At 44.2% G+C, this 22,922-nt stretch overlaps 1 protein-coding gene across 1 annotated transcript; it reads right to left on the minus strand.

The window, feature by feature from the left end:
- Positions 1-1,619: 1,619 nt before the first annotated feature.
- FAM162B (family with sequence similarity 162 member B) lies at positions 1,620-12,701 on the minus strand. The gene is made up of 4 exons (XM_060258654.1): positions 12,539-12,701; positions 10,922-11,033; positions 2,239-2,347; positions 1,620-1,718 (listed from the first exon to the last, which is right to left on the minus strand). Exons 1-4 carry the CDS (start codon positions 12,699-12,701, stop codon positions 1,620-1,622), a joined length of 483 nt encoding a protein of 160 aa, XP_060114637.1.
- Positions 12,702-22,922: the final 10,221 nt, after the last annotated feature.

Raw genomic sequence — 22,922 nt, forward strand, 5'->3', positions numbered from 1 at the left:
AGCAGCTCCCCTTCATCTGTTACAGTTCAGAAGGATACTGCTTGATATGGTAAGCTAAAAAATGTTAGTGTTAGCTGCAATTTATATTGCAGTTAAAAATGATTTTTACCATTTCCCTATACCAGGGATATTTCTACCAGGGGCAACTTCCAACCCTGAAAGGGATGTTCAGATTACTCAGACAGAAAGGGAGATTACATGTGATTCTGGCTTGTGATTGCTGCTTCTGAAGAAGAGCTCTCGTGAGTTCATGCTCCAATACATGTTAAGTCATTAACATGCTGCCAGACTTCTGTTTTCTTTGGCCACAATAGACTTTACCTGGCTGCACTCTGGATTTACGTAATATATATTCACTGCCTGTTGGCATTATTGTTCTGCTAGTGTCAATCTTACAGTTTTTATTCTTGCTTCAATGCTATCAGTTTATTTAGTAAAGTAGTCTTTCCATCCTTTATAAGAGCTCCAACAAGTTTAGAGATAACCTTTGTTAGTGTAGTAAAGTATTAGGTGCAATGGTTTTATAAATTAGATATCTGAAGTTTTGTGATCTGTCATACAGTAAACAACTTTAAGGGTGGTTTTGCTTTACATACAAAAATATTAAATTGAGGCCAACATCCTCTATAATTATATTTTTTTTTCCTGACCCATAGATGGGTACTTTAAAGAAGTTAACTTTCTGTTGTTCTGGGTCTTCTTTCTGCTCCATCTTTCTGTTAGCTTCAATAAGCTTTCTGTCAACAAGTTTTCAACAAAGAGGCAGCCCTATGCAAATCTATTTGAGTATGTCCTATGGACTTTAGCAGCTTCTATCTCCATATTATTTGAAAATTTCCACATGTGTATTACTTTGTAGTATGCAGCTGGTACCTGGAAGTAAAACATTTTTGCATTTCTGACTGTGTTCCTATACAGGATAACTGTTAAGTAGTATGAATCACATTGAAATTGCAACTGGAAACACTAACTGGTCTGATCTTTGTCCCAAAGTGTCTGATGCTTCAAAAAGTTAATACGGTTTGATCAGAGGAGAAAATGTGTATCTATAATAAGCAAGAGAAGTAAAATATTCCAGGAAAGCCTAAAAGCACTGGATTATTGTCTTCCTGAGTGAAATATTTTTTCCATGCATGACACCAACTTCTATTTCTAGATCAGCAGCAAAAGAAATCAGCACAATCATGTTCTTTCTACATAGAAATGAAGTAACTCACCCTTGGTAGGATGTGAACTTTTCATTGTTTATCTTAACCTTTGTTCACCTACAGATGAAGATAAAAAGCTCTTTGCAGGACATTGTGCAGGAAAAATCTCAGCCAAAACCCCCAGTGTCATGGTAGACAGAAGGTCTGTGATCTGTTAGTTACATAAACAGTGATTGTTGTAGTTGAGATTAAAAACCAAACGCAGCCTTTCAGAACAAATGCAGTGGATCTTTTTTTTCTTAAATCCCTTGATTAGAAGTTTGTGACTTGTACATACTTAATCCTATCCCGCCCATCTTTGTTACATAAGCGTGTATGAAAATTAATACTGTGACATTTAATGTTTCTTTCAAAACTTTTGATTTTTGCTCTGTTTCCCCACATTTCTTGTGATTTCCACAACACGCAGTTCTATTTAGCCTTGGACTCAGCAGCTATTGCAGCTTCTTCACGCCACTTGGCTTTCTTTGCTAGGTTCCAGCTGGTGAGGGTCTCGTGGTGTTCAGCAGCCTGCAAGGGTAGAACATCCACTTCAGATGTAATCCCTAGTGTGGTTTCAGAACATACAACTGAAAGAGAGGCTTTATCTGTACCATATGACCAAATGCTGGCACTGCCAAGCAATAACATGCAGCAGCAATCCAGTTTCTTTATATTTTGAGAATATAAATGTATATAATATAAAATTAATTTTCCTCTCCATCAAACTGCTTCAGTATTTTCCAACTGTCATGCAAAGCTTGTCTGGCAAATGTCACATGCCAAAATTGCTGTAACCTTACAGAAGTGGATACCTACCTAATTGTCTTCACATAGCACAACTCCCTTAACTCCCAAGTATTTAACCCTGTATGTTCCTGATAACCTTGTGGCTCCTGAAAGGGAAGGAGGACTACCTCAATTGCTTCGTTGCAGAACCCAGACTGCTGTTGCACATGCAAGTTAAACACAATGGCAATGCAGAACAACAAAACCTGACTGACATTCACGAGGATAGCAAGGCAAAGCACCAGTGCAGAATGGAGCTTACTCTTTTAGCAGATGTGATCACAGCAAAGCAGGCAACAATGGTGAGACCAATCATAATGTAACACCCCTTGATTCGAGCTTTATTCCTGGCAGCATCCATCATCTCCAGCCTACAAAAGAAATTGCATTGGCCCAATTATTTATTATGGTATTTATTTAAGACATTTTCATGCTATCTTTCCAGCCAATCAGGGTTCACAAGGTAGCAAACATAAAAAGACATTTAAACAATTTATAATTAAGATTATAAAATAATTCAATTAAAAACAAACTACACTAGGAGGACCATTCATCGTTATTGGGTGTATGCCAGACAAAAATAAACTTCAGCTGTTGGCAAAACCACAGATAATGACAAATGAATTTCCCTGGGGAGGGTGTTCCAAAGTTTGGTGCGACAACTGAGAAGGCCCTTGCTCAGATTGCGACTTCTCTAACTTCAGAGGGTGGGGACAACTGAAGCAGGGCCTCCTAGGGTGGCTGGAGTGAGTGGAATAGTTTCATATGGGAGAAGGTGGTAATTAGGATATGTTGGTCCAAGATCTCTCTCTCTCTCTCGGCTTGGCTTCGCGAACGAAGATTTAAGAAGGGTGCAATAGTCCACATCTGCTGGTGGCTGACAAGACCAATGCGGGACAGGCAGGTCCGGCCACAGTGGCTGCAGGGAAAAGTCTGATTTAGGGTTGGTGCTGTAGCAGTGAGATTCTTCCTCAATCTCCTTTTGTCCTCAAGACCAGCTATGCGTGCGTTCTCAAAAGAAGAGACAGCCTGGTGGATGGTGTGCCTCCATGTTTTGCGATCTGAGGCTAGGTCAGACCACTGGTGATGGTTGATGCGACAGGTGCCAAGGGATTTCTTCAAGGAGTCCTTGTACCTCTTCTTTGGCGCCCCTCTATTTCGATGGCCGGTGGAGAGTTCGCCATACAGGGCAATCTTGGGAAGGCGGTGGTTTTCCATCCTAGAAATATGCCCTGCCCAGCGCAGCTGCGTCTTCAACAGCAGTGCCTCGATGCTGGTAACCTCCGCCCGCTTGAGAACTTCAGTGTTGGTCAAAAAGTCACTCCAGTGGATGTTGAGGATGGTACGAAGGCAGCGCTGATGAAAGCGCTCAAGGAGTCGCAGGTGATGACGGTATAAAACCCACAATTCGGAGCCGTAGATGAGGGTTGTCATCACAACCGCTTTGTAAACATTGATCTTTGTGCCTTTTTTCAGATGCTTGTTGCTCCACACTCTTTTGTGCAGTCGGCCAAAGGCACGGTTTGCCTTTGCCAGCCTGTTGTCAATCTCCTTGTCGATCTTAGCATCTGAGGAGATGATGCACCCCAGGTAGCTGAACTGCTGGACTGTCTTCAGAACTGATTCACCCACAGTGATGCAGGGAGGGTGATAATCTTCCTGGGGTGCAGGCTGGTGGAGAACTTCTGTCTTCTTCAGACTAACTTCTAGGCCGAATAGCTTGGCAGCCTCTGCAAAGCAGGACGTCATATGCTGCAGAGCTGATACCGAGTGGGAGATGAGTGCAGCATCATCAGCAAACAGTAGCTTTCGGATGAGTTTTTCCATTGTCTTGGAGTGGGCCTTTAGTCGCCTCAGGTTGAACAGGCTGCCATCGGTGCGATAGCGGATGTAGACACCATCGTCATCATCTAGATCTACTGCGGCTCTTTGAAGCATCATGCTAAAGAAGATCGTAAAGAGAGTTGGCGCGAGAACGCAGCCTTGCTTTACACCTGTGCCTATTGGGAAGGTCTCCAAGAGGTCGTTGCAGTGTCTGACTTGGCCTCGCTGGTCTTCATGTAGCTGGATGATCATGCTGAGGAACCTTGGGGGACATCCTAAACGTTCCAAGATTTGCCACAGGCCTTTCCTGCTAACGGTATCGAAAGCTTTGGTAAGGTCGACAAAAGTCACATACAGAGCCTTGTTCTGTTCCCTGCATTTCTCTTGGAGCTGCCTGAGAACAAATACCATGTCGGTGGTGCTCCTGTTAGCTCTGAAGCCGCACTGGCTCTCTGGGAGGAGTTCTTCTGCAATGGCGGGCACCAGTCTGTTCAGGAGTATTCTGGCAAGGATTTTGCCTGCGATGGAGAGCAGGGTTATCCCCCGGTAGTTGGAGCAGTCTGACTTTTCCCCTTTGTTCTTGTATAGGGTGATGATGATTGCATCGCGAAAGTCCTGTGGTAATTTGCCTTGTTCCCAGCAGGTGACAAGTACTTTGTGAAGTGAGCTATGTAGTACTGTGCCCCCATGCTTCCAGATCTCTGGTGGAATTCCATCAACTCCTGCTGCCTTGCCACTTTTCAGTTGCTTGATGGCTTTAACAGTCTCTTCTAGAGTGGGGATCTCATCCAACTCTGTTTTCACTGGTTGAAGTGGGGTGAGGTGAACTGCTGATCATACAGGGCTTTAAAAGATCAATAACTGAAATGAGCCTGGAAGCATATTGGAAATCAGTAGCTTGAACAAGACTGGAGTGATATGATCCCTATGACCCACTCCAGTCAACACATCATTAACTATAGCACCCAGACAGTCTTCAAGGGCAGCCCCTTGAAGTAATTGCAGTAATCTAGATGTTACAGCAGGTACTTTAAGATGAGGCATCTTAACATTTTGCAGAAAGTATTTACTTGCAATAGAAACAAAACATGAATCAGAACTAACTTTCCTGGTTGAATAATAATGTCAACTTGTTTTCAAAAGTCAACATTTCAAATGTTTTGATTGTTTATTTCCATAGTGAGTAATCAATTTTAAGGTTCTTTATATTGGTGTCTGTCTTTAAAATTACAAGTATTATGAATAAATAGGCCACTCCAGAAACATTTGAATGAAGATTCACTTAAAACTTGAATTTCTCTGGCAATCCACCTGTCTGTCATAAGAACAAAAGAGAAGCCAATGGCCCATCCAGCCCAACATTCTGTATCACGCAGTGGCCAAAAAACCCAGGCACTATCAGGAGGTCCATCAGTGGGGCCAGGACACTAGAAGTCCTCCCACTGTGCCCCCCTCAAGCACCAAGAATACAGAGCATCACGGCCCCAGACAGAGAGTTACAAGAATACGTTGTACCTAATAGCCACTGATGGACCTTTGCTCCATATGTTTATCCAAAACATGTTTTACTCCACCTGAAGACCTTTAAAAATACATTATATATTTATATTGCCAATTGTTCAACTTTATTTCTTTGTATTCACACAAAGAGATTGGTATACTGAACATATTTGTATGCTAGACAGATACACACATACCTCCTTTGTTGTATTTTGGTGCTTTGCTTTTGCATTCCTAGAGGGTGTTCCTTTTTGTGAGATATGGATTGACAAAGCAGTGGTGCAGCCGCAGCTCTGCCTCAGCTGTGGCATACAAACAGGAGTGCTAAAAATGCAAGTACACATGCAGCTTTAAATCATGTTTTCCTGTACGTTAATAAAACTAGGTGTGTGGGGATTTCCTGGCAGGTAGGTGGGCCTCTTGGTAGCCAGGAGCTCTTGGAAGAAGTGGCCATAGATGAGCCACTTAAATTGGAGGACAACTCCTTAGGTTGGATGAAGACTAAAAAACTTTGCTGAATGGAGTGGACTGCTGCCCATTGCAAATACCATCTAAACTTGGGGTAACACAATCCTGACATGATATTTGGTGTGGTATTAAATTGCTAAGAACTTGCAATTTTGCTAGCTGAGTCTAGAAAAGGAAAAGTCATCTTGAATTCATTAATCTGATTTCTTCTCTTTCTCCATGAATAAAAACTTTTACTTTTTTACTTTTGGTATATCTCTAGCCCTCTGAATTACATAGTAAATGCTCAAATAGATAGTCAATAACCATTGAAAATATTTTAATAAAGGTTTGCAATCAGAGGCAGCCTTATTTGAGAGTATGTTATCAGTAAGCATTCATAGGATGACTGTCATCCTTCAGATATTTATTTGTGAATGAGTCCCACAGAATTCAGTGAGTGAACAACTGCTTCTAGAGAATTCTTTCTGTGGATTTTCCATTGAAGAACATAGGAGGTATAAAAGTATGGATTGCATCCTTTTCAGGCTGTATTTCTGATACACCACAAACAAAACTTGCAAAAGCTTGACTAGTGAGAAAAGAAGGTTCAGAGCTCACCCCTTTCCTTGTGTCCAGAAATGGTAAATAAACATAGCTGTGTTTCATATAATCTGAGCTAAATGCATTGAAAAATGAACAGATTAAAACCAGGCAACCACATTAAGCCCATTAATTTGCAAATCACTTTCACCAAGAGAAACAAAACATGCAGTTGATTGGTTAAATAAATTAATCTTGTTTTGCAGCACACTGCATGGAACCATTTTGCAGATCAGCTGTTTCCAGGAGGCAGAAAGCAAGTAGCAAAACAGACTGAAACACAGTGCCCTATAATTGTTCACTAATTACATGATTTACTGCTGCCTATGGAACTCCAGAATCTCAACCTTCCATTTAGTGGCATACACTTTCTAAATTAGCAGTTATGTTACATGTAGGCACTGTAGACTAGCAGTTCCTTGTTATATGTAGGCACTCTACAGTTCAGTGGACAGTTGCTTGATTAAAGAATTTAAAGGGTAGTTTTTTTCTCTCTCTCTGCACAGGGCAAACAATAGCTTCAAAGGAGAGGGAATTTTTAATTAGGAAAACACAGAGAGAGGGGTTAAATATCCCTCTTTGGTGCTCCTGTGAGCATATTTTATAGCATGCACTTCAATTAAAAAACAAACACTGGAAAATCTGATCATGTATTCTGGCCTTCAACTATACCACTGGTTTGTCAATCCATACTTCACAGAGAAGATATGAAATTATTTTATTTCACGGTTCTGATATCTTTTACATTCCTCATAACATTTTACCACACAGATAATACCACACAGATAATAAAGTTCTGGCAAAAATGATACAATATTAACTAACATCACTAGAAAAGCAAATAGATTTGAAATTTTCCATAATTTTTGCTTGCTTCCATTAACCATACTTATAGGAAGCACTGAAACATCATATGCTAGGCCAATTCCTTGATATGAAACATGTTACCAATCACAGTATTTGTGTGTAAAAAGGAACATAGGTATATGAGAAGTACTGTCTGCAATTATGTATGAGCACCTGCAAACGTTACATATCAAATTTTTGTACTTTAGCTAAAAGACAGAAACAATATCCCGCCCCCCCCCACCCCAGGAAATGAAGATGGGAGGTAAGGATGAGAAAATCAAGTGAATATCCCAGAAATGCAGCTTTATCTCTTGTCCTCAGGCATGCGGAATACTGACAAATGTGAGGTTGGCAAACTGATTTCAGGTACAGATATCTTCCCTAATTCAGTATGGATGTCCAGGGCTTTTTTTTTCTTAACAGGAACGCATAGGAATGCAGTTCCGGCTGGCCTGGCATCAGGGGTGTGGCCTAGTAGGCAAATGAGTTCCTGTTGGGCTTATTCTAAAAAAAAAAAGCCCTGTAGGTGTCTATTTCTTCTTCAAACTTGGACTGTACTTTAGGCTGCTGCCATGCTCATGCATTTGTGTAGAATAAAGGTCATGTGTTTTGTGCTGTACAAATCAATAATATTATAAAGGTGGAACATCCTGACACCAGTCCTGAAATGATGCAGGCAGTAGCACATCATAACATGGCTCCTGTGACTTCCAGGCAGTTGGCTAGCATTTAAATGCGGCCCCAAGGATTGGGATTTTCCTGCTTCCCCCTCCTACTGGAATCTGCTGAGGCTTCCCCAGTTTTGTTCCAGGAGGTGAAGTGTCCCCAGTTTTGTTTCCCACAGGAGAAATCCAGTGGGGTAGTACTGGAGTCTGCCTGCCCTTCCAAATATGGAAGTGCTCTTACATCTTCATAACTGATAGGAGCTGTTATGGTAAGCACACTGTTGCTTCCAGATATAGACCCTCAATGTTGTGTTATGTTCCAGGTGTCTACATTTCCTTGCCCCCAGCCAATGATGTGAAACGGGCAGAAAAAATGTAGAGCATTGTAACACTATGACATAAAGTACATTTTACTAGATGTCATGGGAAGGATGGGGCAAACTCTCTGTGCATTTATGATGTTTCAGTGGCACATCAGACATTTTATCAGTGTAAAAAGATAAAGGTAATCCCCTGTGCAAGCACCAGTCGTTTCCGACTCGTGTGACATTGTTTTCACAATGTTTTCATGGCAGACTTTTTGTGGGGTGGTTTGCCAGGTTAAAATACACTGTAGAGCATGTGGGTCAGGTGCACCTTGGTGCATAAATGCTAAGCAGACCCAGGTTTCTTTCTGCATGTGAATACATAGTCTACATAGGCTACTTAAAAGTGCTTTTCCACAAAGTCACATCAGCACATAGCAGTAAACCTAAATATTTTAAAAAACTAAATATTTAACATCTTGATGTGATCAGAGCAGTCACTTAAAAACAGCAATAAAATATATGTTGCTAAATATTTTTCCCACACACATGGCCTGTCATCGCCACTGGGATATGAGCCATACTAATGTGGTGTTCAGGGGAACACATTTTGTTTATACAGTTTAGAAACAAATATGGACACAATCTGTATTTGAGATTTTTTCACCAAGCAATATAAAAACGTTATTTGGCGTGTACAGCAAAGCTACAAAATCCTCATGACACATGGCTCATTTTCTCCGACAAGAATTAAAGTTTTTCTCAAGGGCACAAGGGGTTTTTCCCTTCTGCATGGGAAATGACATGCAATCATAGACCATCATACATGACAAATCCAGGTACTGGGAACTCTATAACCAAGGTAACATGGCACATACAAGACTAAATTAGACATAACAGACTAAGGTCCACGATCAGAGTCTTTTTGTTTGTTTTTAAAAAGCACTGCCATGCTGCTAGAATGAGGTAAAAAAAAAAATTTCTTAGAACATTTCCCTGATTTAAATTATGCCCCTGAGTTAGTATTTTCCCTGCATGGAAAATATACAGATTCCCATAAAGGTAGGAATGTTTACTTCAGCAGGGCAACTAGCAGTAGTAGCAGATAAAATGGAGAGAGGGAACAGGAAAATAGGTCAAACTCCCTTCTCCCAGAACCACAGTTGCAAATTACTTTAAGTGCCCCTATCCTTCATTATTTCCAAGGGAGGGAAGGCATTCCCTTTAAATGTGATGGCCAGAACTCCCTTTGGAGTTCAATTATGCATGTCAGAACCTTGCTTCTGGCTCCACCCTAATGCCTCCTGGCTCCACCCCCAAAGTCCCCAGATATTTCTTGAATTGGACTTGGCAACCCTAGCTCTCATCCTGGATGTCCCACTGGCTCATTTAGTTAAAACAAATTCAGCAGCACCTGGTACGAGGTCAAACTCACAAAAACTATGTTGGAATAAACTTTGTTAGTCTTTGAGGTGCCAATGGATTTCTTTTACTTCATTGTGTTATAACAACACAGGTACCCCTCTGGAACTGTGGCTCATGTAGCTGCACTGCAGGTACAACCTCTTTTTCCATGATGAGGCTTTAAAACTTTGATATCTCAGGCTATATCTCCCCCTCAGTGCTACATTTTTGCCATGGTTGTTTGCTTCCGGCTTCCTATGTGCAGACTGCTGGACAGCAGACACAGTTTTCACTGCAGAGTTTGTTTTTTCTCTCTCTTTCTCAGTAGATGGATTGTGAATGGCTTTCATCTTTCCCCTCCTCTTTCAGTTAGCCTTTCAAACAGCTCTTTTTCAGATTCTAGAAGATGTGGACCATCTGCCACAGCAGTACATCCCCATTTTAGAGCTTGTTTATTTACTTTGACAATCACTGAAGGCCTGATCCTGCTGGGGACCAACATGGAAGGGAGGTATGAGGAGTTCTTACTTCCCCATCCTGATGCCATTTTTGAGAGCAAAATTAGATGTGTGGTTACATTCAGTGGGCAGATGAATAAATATATACAGAAGGATGCAAACAGAAGGGGGGAAGCTATTATCAATATAGGCCAAAGGCCCAGTATTTCATGATATAGATGTAATACTATCTGGCAGAGTACAGATGAAACAGGATCCAGGACAAAAAAAAAAGCAATCCAATGAGAATCAGTGTAAATGGCTCCCACTTGGTGATGAATTTGTGAAGATTGATATTGAATTTAAACCTCTCCAGAGGGCCAATGACTTCCTGTAGTGAGATAATCCTAGTTCCTATGGAATGTCATATCTGAACTGTAACTTTTCACACATGATGAGAGTCTCCTTTTGAAACTTGCTTTTTACCAATATGTGGCACATTTTAAGCTTGTTAATGAATGTCCAGGGAGACTGAAATGCTCTCTCTCCCCCCTCCATTTCTCAATGTTTCTCTCTTTAACAGTTGATATGTACACATTTGGTCAAGAAGAGACAGTCCAGTCTGGCTAATATACATGATGGAAGGGCATTTCTGGCACGTGATAACATAGATTTTTCAAATATATCCTAAAGTTCCTTTTTCTTCAGGTCTCATCTGTGCCTTCTGTTGGCTGGGACCAAAGTTCTACTTCTGTACTTAATTCTCCCATTGAAATGAATGGGTTTTAAAAGTGCTTAAACTGTGTTGCTTTTACAAAAGTCAGCCCTATTCCTCAAAGCCTAAAAGAGTATTGTGACTATAGATTTCCTCAGCTTAATTACTAATGGCTGGATAGATCAAAACTACTTACGGGATCCTTAGAGGAATTTCATCTTCTTTCTTGAAGCGCCTCGTCCACAAGAGGATTTTCTTGTCAAATGGTGAGGGTCTGTAGCCACCAGGCACTTTGTGAATCTTCTCAGCTGAGAAATCATTACATTAGTTTGCTTCCTGAGATCAGTGCTGGCATAAATCAGGAAATTCTATACAAAAGTTAGAATTCAGTAGGATCCAACCATGTTTTCAAGACTGACTGAGCCATAAAGACAAGTAAGCGAGCACTTAGAGAGCCAGCAGTCCAGAGGCACCAGTCACACCTATGAACATGTCTTCCACATCTGCATCCACATCTGATCTGGGGTAGGCATACAAGGACAGTTTAGCAGTGAGTCAACTGGGCAACGATTCCCTGCATTTCAGAGAATGCAGTCAAGATCTTTTTGATGCAGTTTTTAGTCCTCATTAACATGGAGCACAGTGATGTGACAAACATTACTTAAATTTAAAAAGAAACAGTACCCTGACTGTCCCCTGATTAACATGAAATTGTTACAATAAGATATAAATATAAGATATATATAAAAGGCTATGGAGGAGAAATCCTAGGATAGGGAACAAACAACAACAAACCCACCAAAAATCCTCACTTGATCTACAGCTACACTCTACTTCTCAGCCAGTATCATTAGTTTCCAGTCCATACGTACTTAAGTCACAATAGTTTGTTTAGTCCTTAAGGTGTCACAACACTTCTTTCAGTTCCTGCACCTGAAATTAAGTTAAGACCTGTTCTCTTTACTGGAAATGTAAGAACTTGAAGTCAGAAACATAGTCCCCTCCCTCTTTTTTTTTCTATGGCAACTGAAAGGCAGAGTTGTATGTCTGCTATCCTATGTTAGGGCTATGCATCTATACCTTCTCCATCCTTCATCTAAGAAGCTTAGGGTGCACACATAGCTCCCTGTTCCCATTTTGTCTTCACAACAACCCTGTATGTGCCAGGCTCAAGTTCCCCCGTGAGCACTATGGCTGAGTGGACTTTTGAACCCTGGGTTGTCCAGACCATGGTCTAGCTATTCGAACCATTGTGTATTACTGCCATGAGGAGAACAAGGAATCAGCAGCTGGCAATGGTTTGCATTTGGGAACAAGACCAAAGCATCTGTTCTTTGGGGCTGGTACAAAATTTTAAGATGCTCTTCTTACACTTGCACACATGATCACATCCAGGGCTTTTTTTTTTTTAACAGGAATGCACAAGAATGCAGTTCTGGCTGGTTTGGTGTTAGGGGGTGTGGTGTAATATGCAAATGAGGTCCTGCTGGGCTTTTTCTACAAAAAAGTCCTATGCAAAACAAAAACAATGGTGATGTCGGGGTGTGTGGCCTAATATGTAAATGAAATCCTGCTGGGCATTTTCTACAACCCCCCCCCCCCCCCGATCACATCATGAAAGAAGCATTTTCACTTTATTTCTGAAATTATGTAAATATGACATGTAATAGTGATACACTTGCAACCAAAGCTGGGCTAACCTGTTCTCACTACAAACCCCAAAGTTTCATCCTTCTTTAGAAATGGATCTCTGAAGCAGACCAGATGTGAGCTCCCTCTCCCCCCCCCCCCCGAATCTCTCCTATCTACTCACCTGAGTTAAGTGGGTCTGGGCTTCTGTTCTGATGAGTGCAGGCCACTGCTGCAGAGCCCGGGACACTTGGTTCTAGAAGCCGCTGCACTGGAGCACCAAGATGTCCTTCAGCCAGGAGCCGCCCAAACCAGAAACGGATTCGTGTCCCAAATGGAGTCAGCATGGTGAGAGCAGCCAGCAGAGCAAATCAGGAAAACCCTTTACTTCCCAGGCTTGTTCTCTACACTAAAGAATAACAGAGCTCACTCCCAGCTATCTGTCTTTATCATCTCAGTGCCCGCCTCCCCATGGCTGGGAACAGCAGAAGCTGTTTCCAGTCTTTGATCACTTGCTAGTCCCACCTCCTTTTCTGTTTTTCCTGTTCTTAAAATGAAGATTAAGACATTTTAAGAACATCCCAACATTTCCTACAGAAGACAACTATGGCTGCTTGTTTTTTTTTTTTTTTTAAGTCTCTCCTTTCTAGGCCAGCATGGTTTGCTTTTTGTACACCCACCCATATTTCTGGCTCAAAAAATTCTTTACCTGTATATGTTTTTATCAGAAAGATTGCATTTCATATGGAAGCAATCAGATTTTCCACTCTTGCAAGCTGCCAGTACAGTTGCCAGCTATCCTGTTTTGATCTGGACAGTTCAGTATTTGACTGTTCTGTCTGCGGGGGTGGGGGGATTGAGGAAATCCCAGAGATATAATACTGAAAAACTGAGAATATATCAGAGGTTTATATTTCTGGTATTTTCCACTTAAATTCCAAGCAGTCCAAAAGTGCTAGGCTGCACTTGTCCTATGCAGAGGCACCAGCTTGGAGAGCAGCCGCTGCTGGAGGCAGAGCACAGCAACTATGCCCAAAGAGGAGGAAAGAGAAAGGTTGTGCAGGAGGTGGAAAACACTTGGGAGTGGAGGCCAGGTGGCCACAGCAGGTCCTGGCTGGATGTGGCAGGCAGGGAGGCAGCGAGATAGTTTCAAGAGCCATGTGGATCATGCGCTGCTGCTGCTGTAAGGCTGTTGCTTCTTCTTCCACTGGAGGGTGAAATTGGAGCCTACATCCCTTCCCTTTGGATTGGGCTCCACTGCCTGTGGCTGGTTCCCTAGCTGGAAAGAAAACTGTAGCAGAGGTGATGGGGACATGGGCTGAGACACTCTCCTCTTTGTGGGCTGGCTCAGAATTACATACAGGCCTAACTTTCACATTAAGCCCACCCTTATATTGAAATACTACAAACCTCCCTGGCCCTTAAGTTTTACAGTTTGTTTTAAGTGTGTGCTACTTGGTTTTTGGCCACTGAAGAAGGTTCTTATAGCCAAAATGCCTAGTGGCTTTTTATGAGATATTCTTTTATGAGACTCATGTTTAGTTGATCTACAATTTCTATAAACTGGATTTTAGTATTTCTATGCATCTATCTTGTTTTTAATTGCCAATTGTTACACAGTGTGATAAATACTTTGTTATTTTGAAGTCTGTTATACTCAGCCTTCTGAGTACCCAGCTGATCTTTGTCACCTGGAAATCACCTGTAATCCCAGGAAATCTCCAAGTTCCACCTGGAAGTTGGCAACTCTAGTAGACTGTGATCAACAACCTTCTCATATTGCATTGCCTGAAGAGCTCCTGGAATTACAGCTGATCTCCAAGCAACAGAGATCAGTTTTCCCTGGACAAAATGGCTCCTTTGGATGGTGGACTCTATGGCACTATAGCTGTCTGAAGTCCCTTTCCTTTCCAAATTATAAAACAGAACATCATGGGGCTTCTGAGATATGTATATATATGTGTGTGTGTGTGTGTGTGTGTATGTGTATATATATACACACACACACATACATATACACACACACATATATACATATCTCAGAAGCCCCATGATGTTCTGTTTTGTTTTTCAGGCACAAGTTCTACAGATGGGTGTGGCACCACGGAGGGCTTTCAATCCAAAAAAACACAGACTGCAGAGAACTGAGATTAAAAAACCATTTGTGCAACCTACACCCTATCTTGATGTTAGGTTTATGGACACCAGAAATTAGCAATGACTGTATTCTTGGGGCATCACTCTCTTCTCCAGACATGGTCTGGATATGACTGCATACAGATCCTGGCCAACAAACGGATTCACACAACACCTTCACCCATGACACTTCGCCCATGACATGATGGGCTTTTCTAACATATACAGGACATTATTTCATGGGACTTTCAGCCTTACAGATTCTCACTTGAACCGTCGTTATCTCTCCTCAGAACTTTTTGTCTGAAGGTACCTACACAGTAGGTAGCCATCCAACGATAATAGCAGTACACCAGGGGTGGCCAACGGTAGCTCTCCAGATGTTTTTGCCTACATCTCCCATCAGCCCCAGCTATTGGGGCTGCCACCCCTGCAGTACACTATTAATTAAAGCACATATATTCCATACTTTTTAATCCCACCCTTCTCCCAAAGAGCTCAGGACAGCATACATTATACTATTCTATTATCTCACAAGAACCCTTTGAGTTAGGTTAGGCTGCGAGAGTATATGTGGCCCAAGATGACCCAGCAAATGCCATGGTTGAATGGTCTCTGAGATCTTAGCCTCTCTAACTACTACATCATGGTGACTCTTTTGTAATTTTCTTAGGTTAAAATGTAAAATTGGCTGTTTCAAATTACCTCAGAAGGAACATAGTTCCCGAGAACATGAAAGGAAAATGTTTGGATTGAATTGTTATAAAATGTCATGTTGACCTCCATTTTAATGCTAAAAGATAGGAACAGATCATTTTGTAGTGTTCTTAAAAATGAAAGCACAGTTGGACAGATTGGCCCCATCCATTTTCTAAAAATGTTTGACAGGCACCAGGGGTCCAGTATTGGGGATTCCATTGTAGGAAATGGCCTGTGTCCAGGCCTCAGATTCAGTGGGAGCTCTGAGAGTTCCACCTCCTCCTTCTCACCTTGTCCATTGAATAGTAGGTGCAGCTGCATAACAATCCCTGGATGAGCTCCACCACCTATTTTTCTACAAAATGACCCCTGCCTGTGTCTATTTTATTCCACCAGATATGAACTTTGGGGGACCTCTGGTGTTTGAGGATTCTTTAATATACAGAAAGAAAGTGAATCAAATCAATCTGGTAGAATAGAGAAAATGCCACAGAAAATAAAATACATTTTAAAAATTTCCAGTCTGCTTGCCTGGGTAGGGAAGGCAGTGTGATAGCCCAATCTTGTCAAATCTCAGAAGTTGCTAGGTTGGTTATTGGAAAGGAGACTATCAAGGAAGACTTTGAGGATGAAAGTGATGGCAAGCCACCTCTGCTTCTCACTTGCCTTGAAAGCCCCTTGTTGGGGTCTCTGTAAATCAGCTGTGACTTTATGGCACTTTACACACAAAGCAGTAATCACCAAAGTAGCTACTGTTGTTTTTAGCCACAAGGAGGCACTGCATACTTGTTTGTGTTTCACACTACCCTTCTGGAGATACAGAGAAGGCTGTTTAAAGGGCTCCCATTCAAAATTTCACTCCTACAAAAAGTGGAGAGCAAGCATTACCGCTCAGTATCACTGAGAACCAGCTCAGTGGCTGACTGGCTAACGACATTGAACATGTTACCTTTTCATTCAACATTCACTCATATTCTGGAGAGGTCTTTGCATTTTTCTAGATTTCTCCATGAGTTAACACCACTCTGCTAACACTAGCAATAGAATTAACCATAATTGTAAGCTGCAGGTTTAAAAATCTAATATACAGGTTCCAAAAAAAAAAGGAAGAGGAAGAGGACTGTAGTCTACCAGTACTTCAGAATGATAGTTCCATGAGGAGTTAAATGCTGTAAGAACCATCATTCATATTTATATAATGTTGATGGTTGACTACATCCTCACGTTTTTATGTGGGATTGTCCTTGAAGAGTACTTTTGTTCTGCTACTATCACCTCAAAGCAACAGTGCTCTAGGTGTGTGATCTATTGAATATGTCCAGTTAAGAAACAAAGAAGGCTCTCAGCATTATCCTTCTTCTAAGAGACCTATGGTCATTTTTACCTGCTTTTGAAAAAGTTTACAAGGACTCTTTATGTAGGTTTTTTTAAAAAATAAATAAATAAATCATAGTTTCATTGTTTAATGTTATTTCCTGGTTTATCATTTTAATATATTACACAAATAAACTCATTGTTCATACATTTGATGGTAAAAGCTCATCACCAGAATTTGTAACTTCTTTCTACAGAGTGCAAAAATTCTATAGCACGTTCTGATACACACTTGAGGACAGGGGTCCCCAGCCTTTTTGAGCCTCTGGGCACCTTTGAAAGTCTGGCACAGATTGGCACAACCACAAAATGGCTGCCATGGGAGGCAAAGCCAACCATAAAATGGCTGTCTGGGAGGTGGAACCATATACAGAAAAAGCCCAAGTGCATGGAACAGCAACAACAACAATAATAATTTTAAAATGCACCGGGAAAGAGGAGTGTGAAAAAGAATAAAACCAACACTGTGCTAGCAGCTGTCACCAAAACATTGTTATTTAAAACTGCCAGCCAATCAAATCATCAGTGGTTAATCAGATGCCCTGCTAGAGAAGAGCCCCACCTGACCCCACCCACTTTCTAAAAACACTTGGTGGGCACCATGAAATGTGCTATGGGTGCCATGGCAACCATGGACACAACATTAGGGACCACTGGAATATTCTTTAGTGGAACCAGTCCTAAATGTGTTATTAAAGCACCATCATGGGAAATATTGGACCAGTAGAAGGCACAATGAAGAATACAACAACGAGAGATCCTCCTGAGACGTACAAATAGCTTTTGTTAGGTTAAATTCTTTGGGTCATCTGGTTAATTGTCTTTCAAAGAACTGCTTCATTAGCAGATGCATAAATCTCATTTTCTGTTTGTATTTGTGCTTATAGAACAGTGGGTAGCTTAAGACAGCATTTTAGTTCTGCAAGTCTACCATCACTAAATCTGAGGCAAGCTCAACACCAGGTGTGGGGTTGTAGGGGTTGTACGTGTGGTGCCACTGAGAATATGAAAAGACTATACTTCTATTCACATTAACTGGGATGTGTGGACTTTTTAGTACAGGTTAAAGCAGCCTGGGGGAGGGACACATCTGATCCAGTTAAACATGCAGAGGAAGAGTTAGAAAACAAAACAAACAGTCCACTTTCTACATTGTAGGGACAAATCAGAATTCTATAGTTCTATCACAGAGTTGTTTGGCCCCAGGAGGCAAATAGCAGACCATGTGAAGATGGTTGCAGAGAGCCCTCCTATCAGATCTATGGGAAAGGGGCTGCCATACTCCATCCATACTAGTCAGGCTGGTAAAAGAAATCATACATGTGTAAAAGTGTGGCATCTGGGCAGGACAAACTGAAATCTGAGGCTATGCATGGGAGCTTCTTGTTACAACCTGGAAGCTCATACCTTTTCTCCAGTGATAAAAGAAGTATGTATGTTTTTTGTATTACTTATTGTGAGTTTAAAAAAAACATGTACAACCATGTTTGATATTCCCCATCTCCCTTGATTTCAGAATTTTTCTCCTCTCCCTTCCATTACCTACTATCTCTCTGACTTCCAGCTTCTCATATATTCTAGTGATTTGATTTGTATGGGCTTGTACATTTAAAGAGAATGAACAAATATTTTCACAAGTAAAGTATGGAGATCTTTGGGGTGATGTAATGAGAACAGTGACTCTGGAACTTATTGGCGAAGAATTCAAGGAAGCTCTTCCAACTGCTAAAAGAGAAATCCATGCAAGGGTCAATTGTGGTGCTACTGCCAACAGTCATACACACAGTTATAACAGAGGACTGCATCCTTTCAGATTTTCTGCTTCATCAGGCCCAGTCCCTCTCCTTTCTGTTCCCCCTTTCCCACCTTTTTTTTTTGGTCCACACAGGTCCAGCAACCCCAGTATAGGCTTTTTTTGGTGGTTAAAAGAAATTCCTTTTTCCTCTTTTTCCAAAAGAGAAGCCGATAAGGCTACAGTGCTCCCAGCCAATATTGGTAACAGTTTACAACCCTCTGCCCTTTTCCTTTCTCTGTTAATAGTTCCTAAATTTCCAGGAACCACTTTGTTACTAATTTTCTGCCACTAAAAAATCAGCAAAATTCCTCAGCATGTAAATTCCAAAGGGAAATGTGAATCTGAGAAGCAGAGCTTGGGGTTTCTAGCCAGAGTTATGTGAAATTTAGGTGCAGCCTTATTGCAGGGGGTGGGGAGGGGGGATGCAGTTTGCAGAAAACGTTCCCTAGAAATTTGAGACAATTTAGCAGATTTGCTGCATCAATGTCTCCCAACAGGGTAACAGTGGAGCAAAGTATATTTCAGTCACTGACCATTGGGAACACAATCTTATAAACATTTTTACAATATGTTCTAGTATATTGGTTGAACTATTTGTTAAGTGTATGATATGCTTGTAGACTGGGAATGCAGAGTCTAGCTATTCTTCCTGAGAAGAATGCCTTGATCATCTTTTAAAAATTTCTTGGGGATGGGGTGGGGAATTCAGGCCTCTCGGACCATAAATTATTCTGGGAATATCAATCACTGTCAGCATGTTTATTTTGCCTCACAGATTTATTATGATTCCTGGCTATTTCATGTGGACAGACTCTAATCGCCATATTAGTTCCCCCCCCCCCCCTTGGGCCTGCTTGACTCATTTATTTTCCATGCCATCCCTCTTGGTTGTGTGCAGAAAAAAGGGGGATCTGTGAGACAGTGAATGGTAGAAAGGAAGTTGTCTCTGAGAATACAATCTACATTTCAAAGGGCAGTGGCAGAACAGTAATCACAGGTGTCACGGCTGGGGCCGGGTCAGGCAAAGTCCAGAGGCAGTCCGAGGTCTGTAGCCAGTAAGCAGGAGGGTCCGAGGCGCCAAATCCGAATCACTGTAGAAGTATCGTAGGTCTGAGGTCCAGAAGCCGAGGTCAGGGAGTCCAGAAGTCCAAAGCCAAAGTCAGGGAGTCAGGAACCAAAGTCAGGCCGGAGTGGATGCTAGAATGTCAGGGAGATGACTAGTTGCTTCCACAAAGCTTCCTCCCAAAGCCCACAGCTATATAGCCCTCTGCTGGCTGTTGCCCGTTTGGGCTAATTGCTGGCTCAGGGAGGCAGCCAGGATCCTGTTACCACTCAAGCATCCTTGCTCTTAGAAGGGCCAGAATCCTCTCAGAACTCAGGGCTCAGGGAGCGTCTTGCTTGTGAGCGTGCCGCCCTCCTCCGATCCCTGAGGTCCTGCCGGAGGCGGTCACGCACACGAGCCACCCGAGAGGGCGAGGCAGGGGGGCTGGGATCTTCTCCACCAGGAGGCAGGGGCACTGGTGCAGGTGGCAGGGGCACAGTTTCCTCATCAGACTCAACTTCCTCTGAAGGGTCCCCAGCACCCATGACACTATCCCCCCCCCCAGGGCCCCCCTCCGTCGAGGGACCTGGAAGGTCGGGGTGGTCGTTGTGGAACTGGTGCACCAAGTCCGGGGCATGAAGATTGTCCTCGGGCTCCCAAGACCGGTCTTCTGGGCCGTATCCCTCCCAGTCCACCAGGTACTGGAGGCCTCCACGATGGTACCGGGAGTCCAGGATCTGGCGCACCTCATATTCTTCCTCGTCATCCACCAACACTGGTGGTGGCGGCGGTGGGGAAGGAGTCCGAGCTGGGTCAGGGGGTGCAGCCGGAACAAGGAGGGAGCGATGAAACACGGGGTGAATGCGGAGGTGGGGTGGCAACTGGAGCCTGAAGGCGACGGGGTTTATTTGTTCAACGACGGGGTAGGGTCCAATGAACCGTGCATCCAGCTTGTGAGACCGACCAGGCCGGCGCAGGTAGCGAGTTGAGAGCCACACCTGATCCCCCGGCTGCACTGGAGGGCCTTCTTGCCTCTTTCGGTCTGCAGCCCGTTTATATGCCTCCTTGGCTTGCTGTAGCTGCTCTCGGAGCAAGTCTTGGCTGGCACGGAGTTCTTGCAGGTAGGCATCGACGGCGGGGACATTCGTGGGTGGTAGGATCGCTGGGAAGAACCGAGGGTGGTACCCGTAGGTTGCAGCAAACGGGGTCATTTGGGTGGATGAATGGACCGCGTTGTTGTATGCAAACTCCGCTAGGGGCAATAGAGTGGTCCAGTCATCCTGCTGGTAACAGGTGTAACAGCGGAGATATTGCTCTAGCGTGGCATTGGTGCGCTCTGTCTGGCCATCTGTCTGTGGGTGGTAGGCCGAGGACAGGTGCACTCGAGTACCCAGGCTGGAATGGAGGGCTTGCCAGAACCGAGAGGAGAACTGAGGGCCCCGATCGGAGATCAGATGGGCTGGGAGTCCATGCAGACGAAAGATGTGTTGCAGGTAAAGCTGGGCTGTCTCCTGAGCTGTGGGGAGTTTCGGGCACGGAACAAAGTGGGCCATCTTGGTAAATAGGTCGACGACCACCCAGATACAAGTCTGACCCTTGGAGCGTGGAAGTTCCGTGATGAAGTCCATCGAGATGGTATCCCAGGGTCCTGAAGATGTGGGCAAGGGCTGCAGCAACCCTGAGGGTTTGGCTGGGATGTCTTTGGCCCGTCGGCAGACGTCACAGGAGCTGACATAGCGGGCAACATCAGCGCGAACTCGTGGCCACCAGAATTCCCTTGTCAGCAAGTGGGTGGTCTTATGCTGTCCAAAGTGCCCGGCGGGTAACGAGTCGTGGGTCAGGCGTAGCACTTCTGCCCGCAAGGGCCCGGGCGGCACATAGAGGCGTTCGCGGTGTAGCAAGAGGCCGCCTCGAGTCGTGAACTCCCCTGTTGGGTCATCTTGGAGAGCCTGGAGGTGTTGCTGGACCCAGGGATCATTGGCCTGGCTAGCCCGAATATCCTCCACGAGTGCTGGTGAAGTGGAGGTGGCTGCAAATACTGAGGGCGGCAGGATTGGAGCAGCGGGCGCGGTCTCAGTTGAGGCAGGGGCGTATTCCGGTTTCCGGGAGAGCGCGTCTGCTTTCCGGTTCTGGGTATGGGGGATGTAGGAGATCCGGAAGTCGAAGCGAGAGAAGAATAGGGACCACCGGATCTGGCGCTGGTTGAGACGGCGGGTGGTCTGGAGGTGTTCCAAGTTCCGGTGATCGGTGAGCACTTGAACAGGGTGGCGAGCCCCTTCGAGGTAATGTCGCCAAACCTCAAACGCCGCCTTGATCGCGAGCAACTCCCTCTCCCAGATGGTATAGTTCCTCTCTGCAGCAGTGAGCTGCCGCGAGTAATAGGCGCAGGGCTGTAGTGGCTGGGACGGCTCCTCGTGCTGGGACAGCACTGCTCCCAGGGCCACGTTGGAGGCATCAGCTTCCACCGTAAAGGGAAGCTGGGGGTCGGGGTATCTCAGGAGTGGCCCGGTGGCAAAGCGAGTCTTCAGGGTGGAGAAGGCGTTATCGGCCTCTGGGGACCAGTGGAAGGGTTCTTTGGGGCGGAGTAGTTGAGTCAGGGGTGTGGTCAGGGATGCATAGGCCGGGATGAATTGCCGATAGTAGTTGGCAAAACCGAGGAACCGCTGCAGGTCTTTGCGATTCTGAGGAGCCTGCCAGGTCAGGACCGCTTCTACTTTTTTCGGGTCCATGAGGATCCCCTGCGGTGACACGATGTGCCCAAGGAACTCGACGGAGCGCAGGTCGAAGTCGCACTTCTCCAGCTTGGCGTAGAGACCATGGGCTCGTAGGCGCTGCAGGACCTGGCGGACGTGCTCGGCGTGCTGGGCAGGATTGCGGGAGTAAATTAGGATGTCATCCAGGTATATGATCGCGAAGCGGTCGAGCAGGTCCCGGAATATGTCATTCATGAACCTCTGGAAGACAGCGGGGGCATTGGTCAGTCCGAAGGGCATTACCAGGTGCTCGTACTGCCCGTATCGGGTCCCAAACGCGGTCTTCCATTCGTCTCCGGGCCGTATGCGCACCAAATTGTACGCTCCACGGAGGTCCAGCTTGGTGTAGATTTGGGCCCCCTTTAGGCGATCCAAGAGTTCAGGGATCAGTGGTAGAGGGTACCGGTCGCGGATGGTGATCTTGTTCAGGGCCCGGTAGTCATTGCACAGCCGGAGCTCCCCACTTTTCTTCTTCACGAAGAGCACTGGAGCAGATAGGGGAGAGGTTGAGGGTCGGATGAATCCGCGTTTCAGGTTCTTGTCCAGGAAGTCTCGCAGAGCTGCCAACTCCGGCTCCGACATTGGGTACAGACGCCCCACCGGGAGTGGTGCCCCAGGTACCAAATCAATGGCACAGTCGTAGGGCCGGTGAGGGGGAAGCCGATCAGCTCCTGTCTCTTCGAAGACATCAGCAAAGTCCACATACTTCTGAGGGAGCTGAGGACCACCACTCGGGATGCCAGCTGCTAGAGTGGTGGGAGGAGTCAGA

Source organism: Heteronotia binoei, chromosome 1 (genome assembly GCF_032191835.1).
Source record: "Heteronotia binoei isolate CCM8104 ecotype False Entrance Well chromosome 1, APGP_CSIRO_Hbin_v1, whole genome shotgun sequence".
Lineage (NCBI taxonomy): Eukaryota > Metazoa > Chordata > Lepidosauria > Squamata > Gekkonidae > Heteronotia > Heteronotia binoei.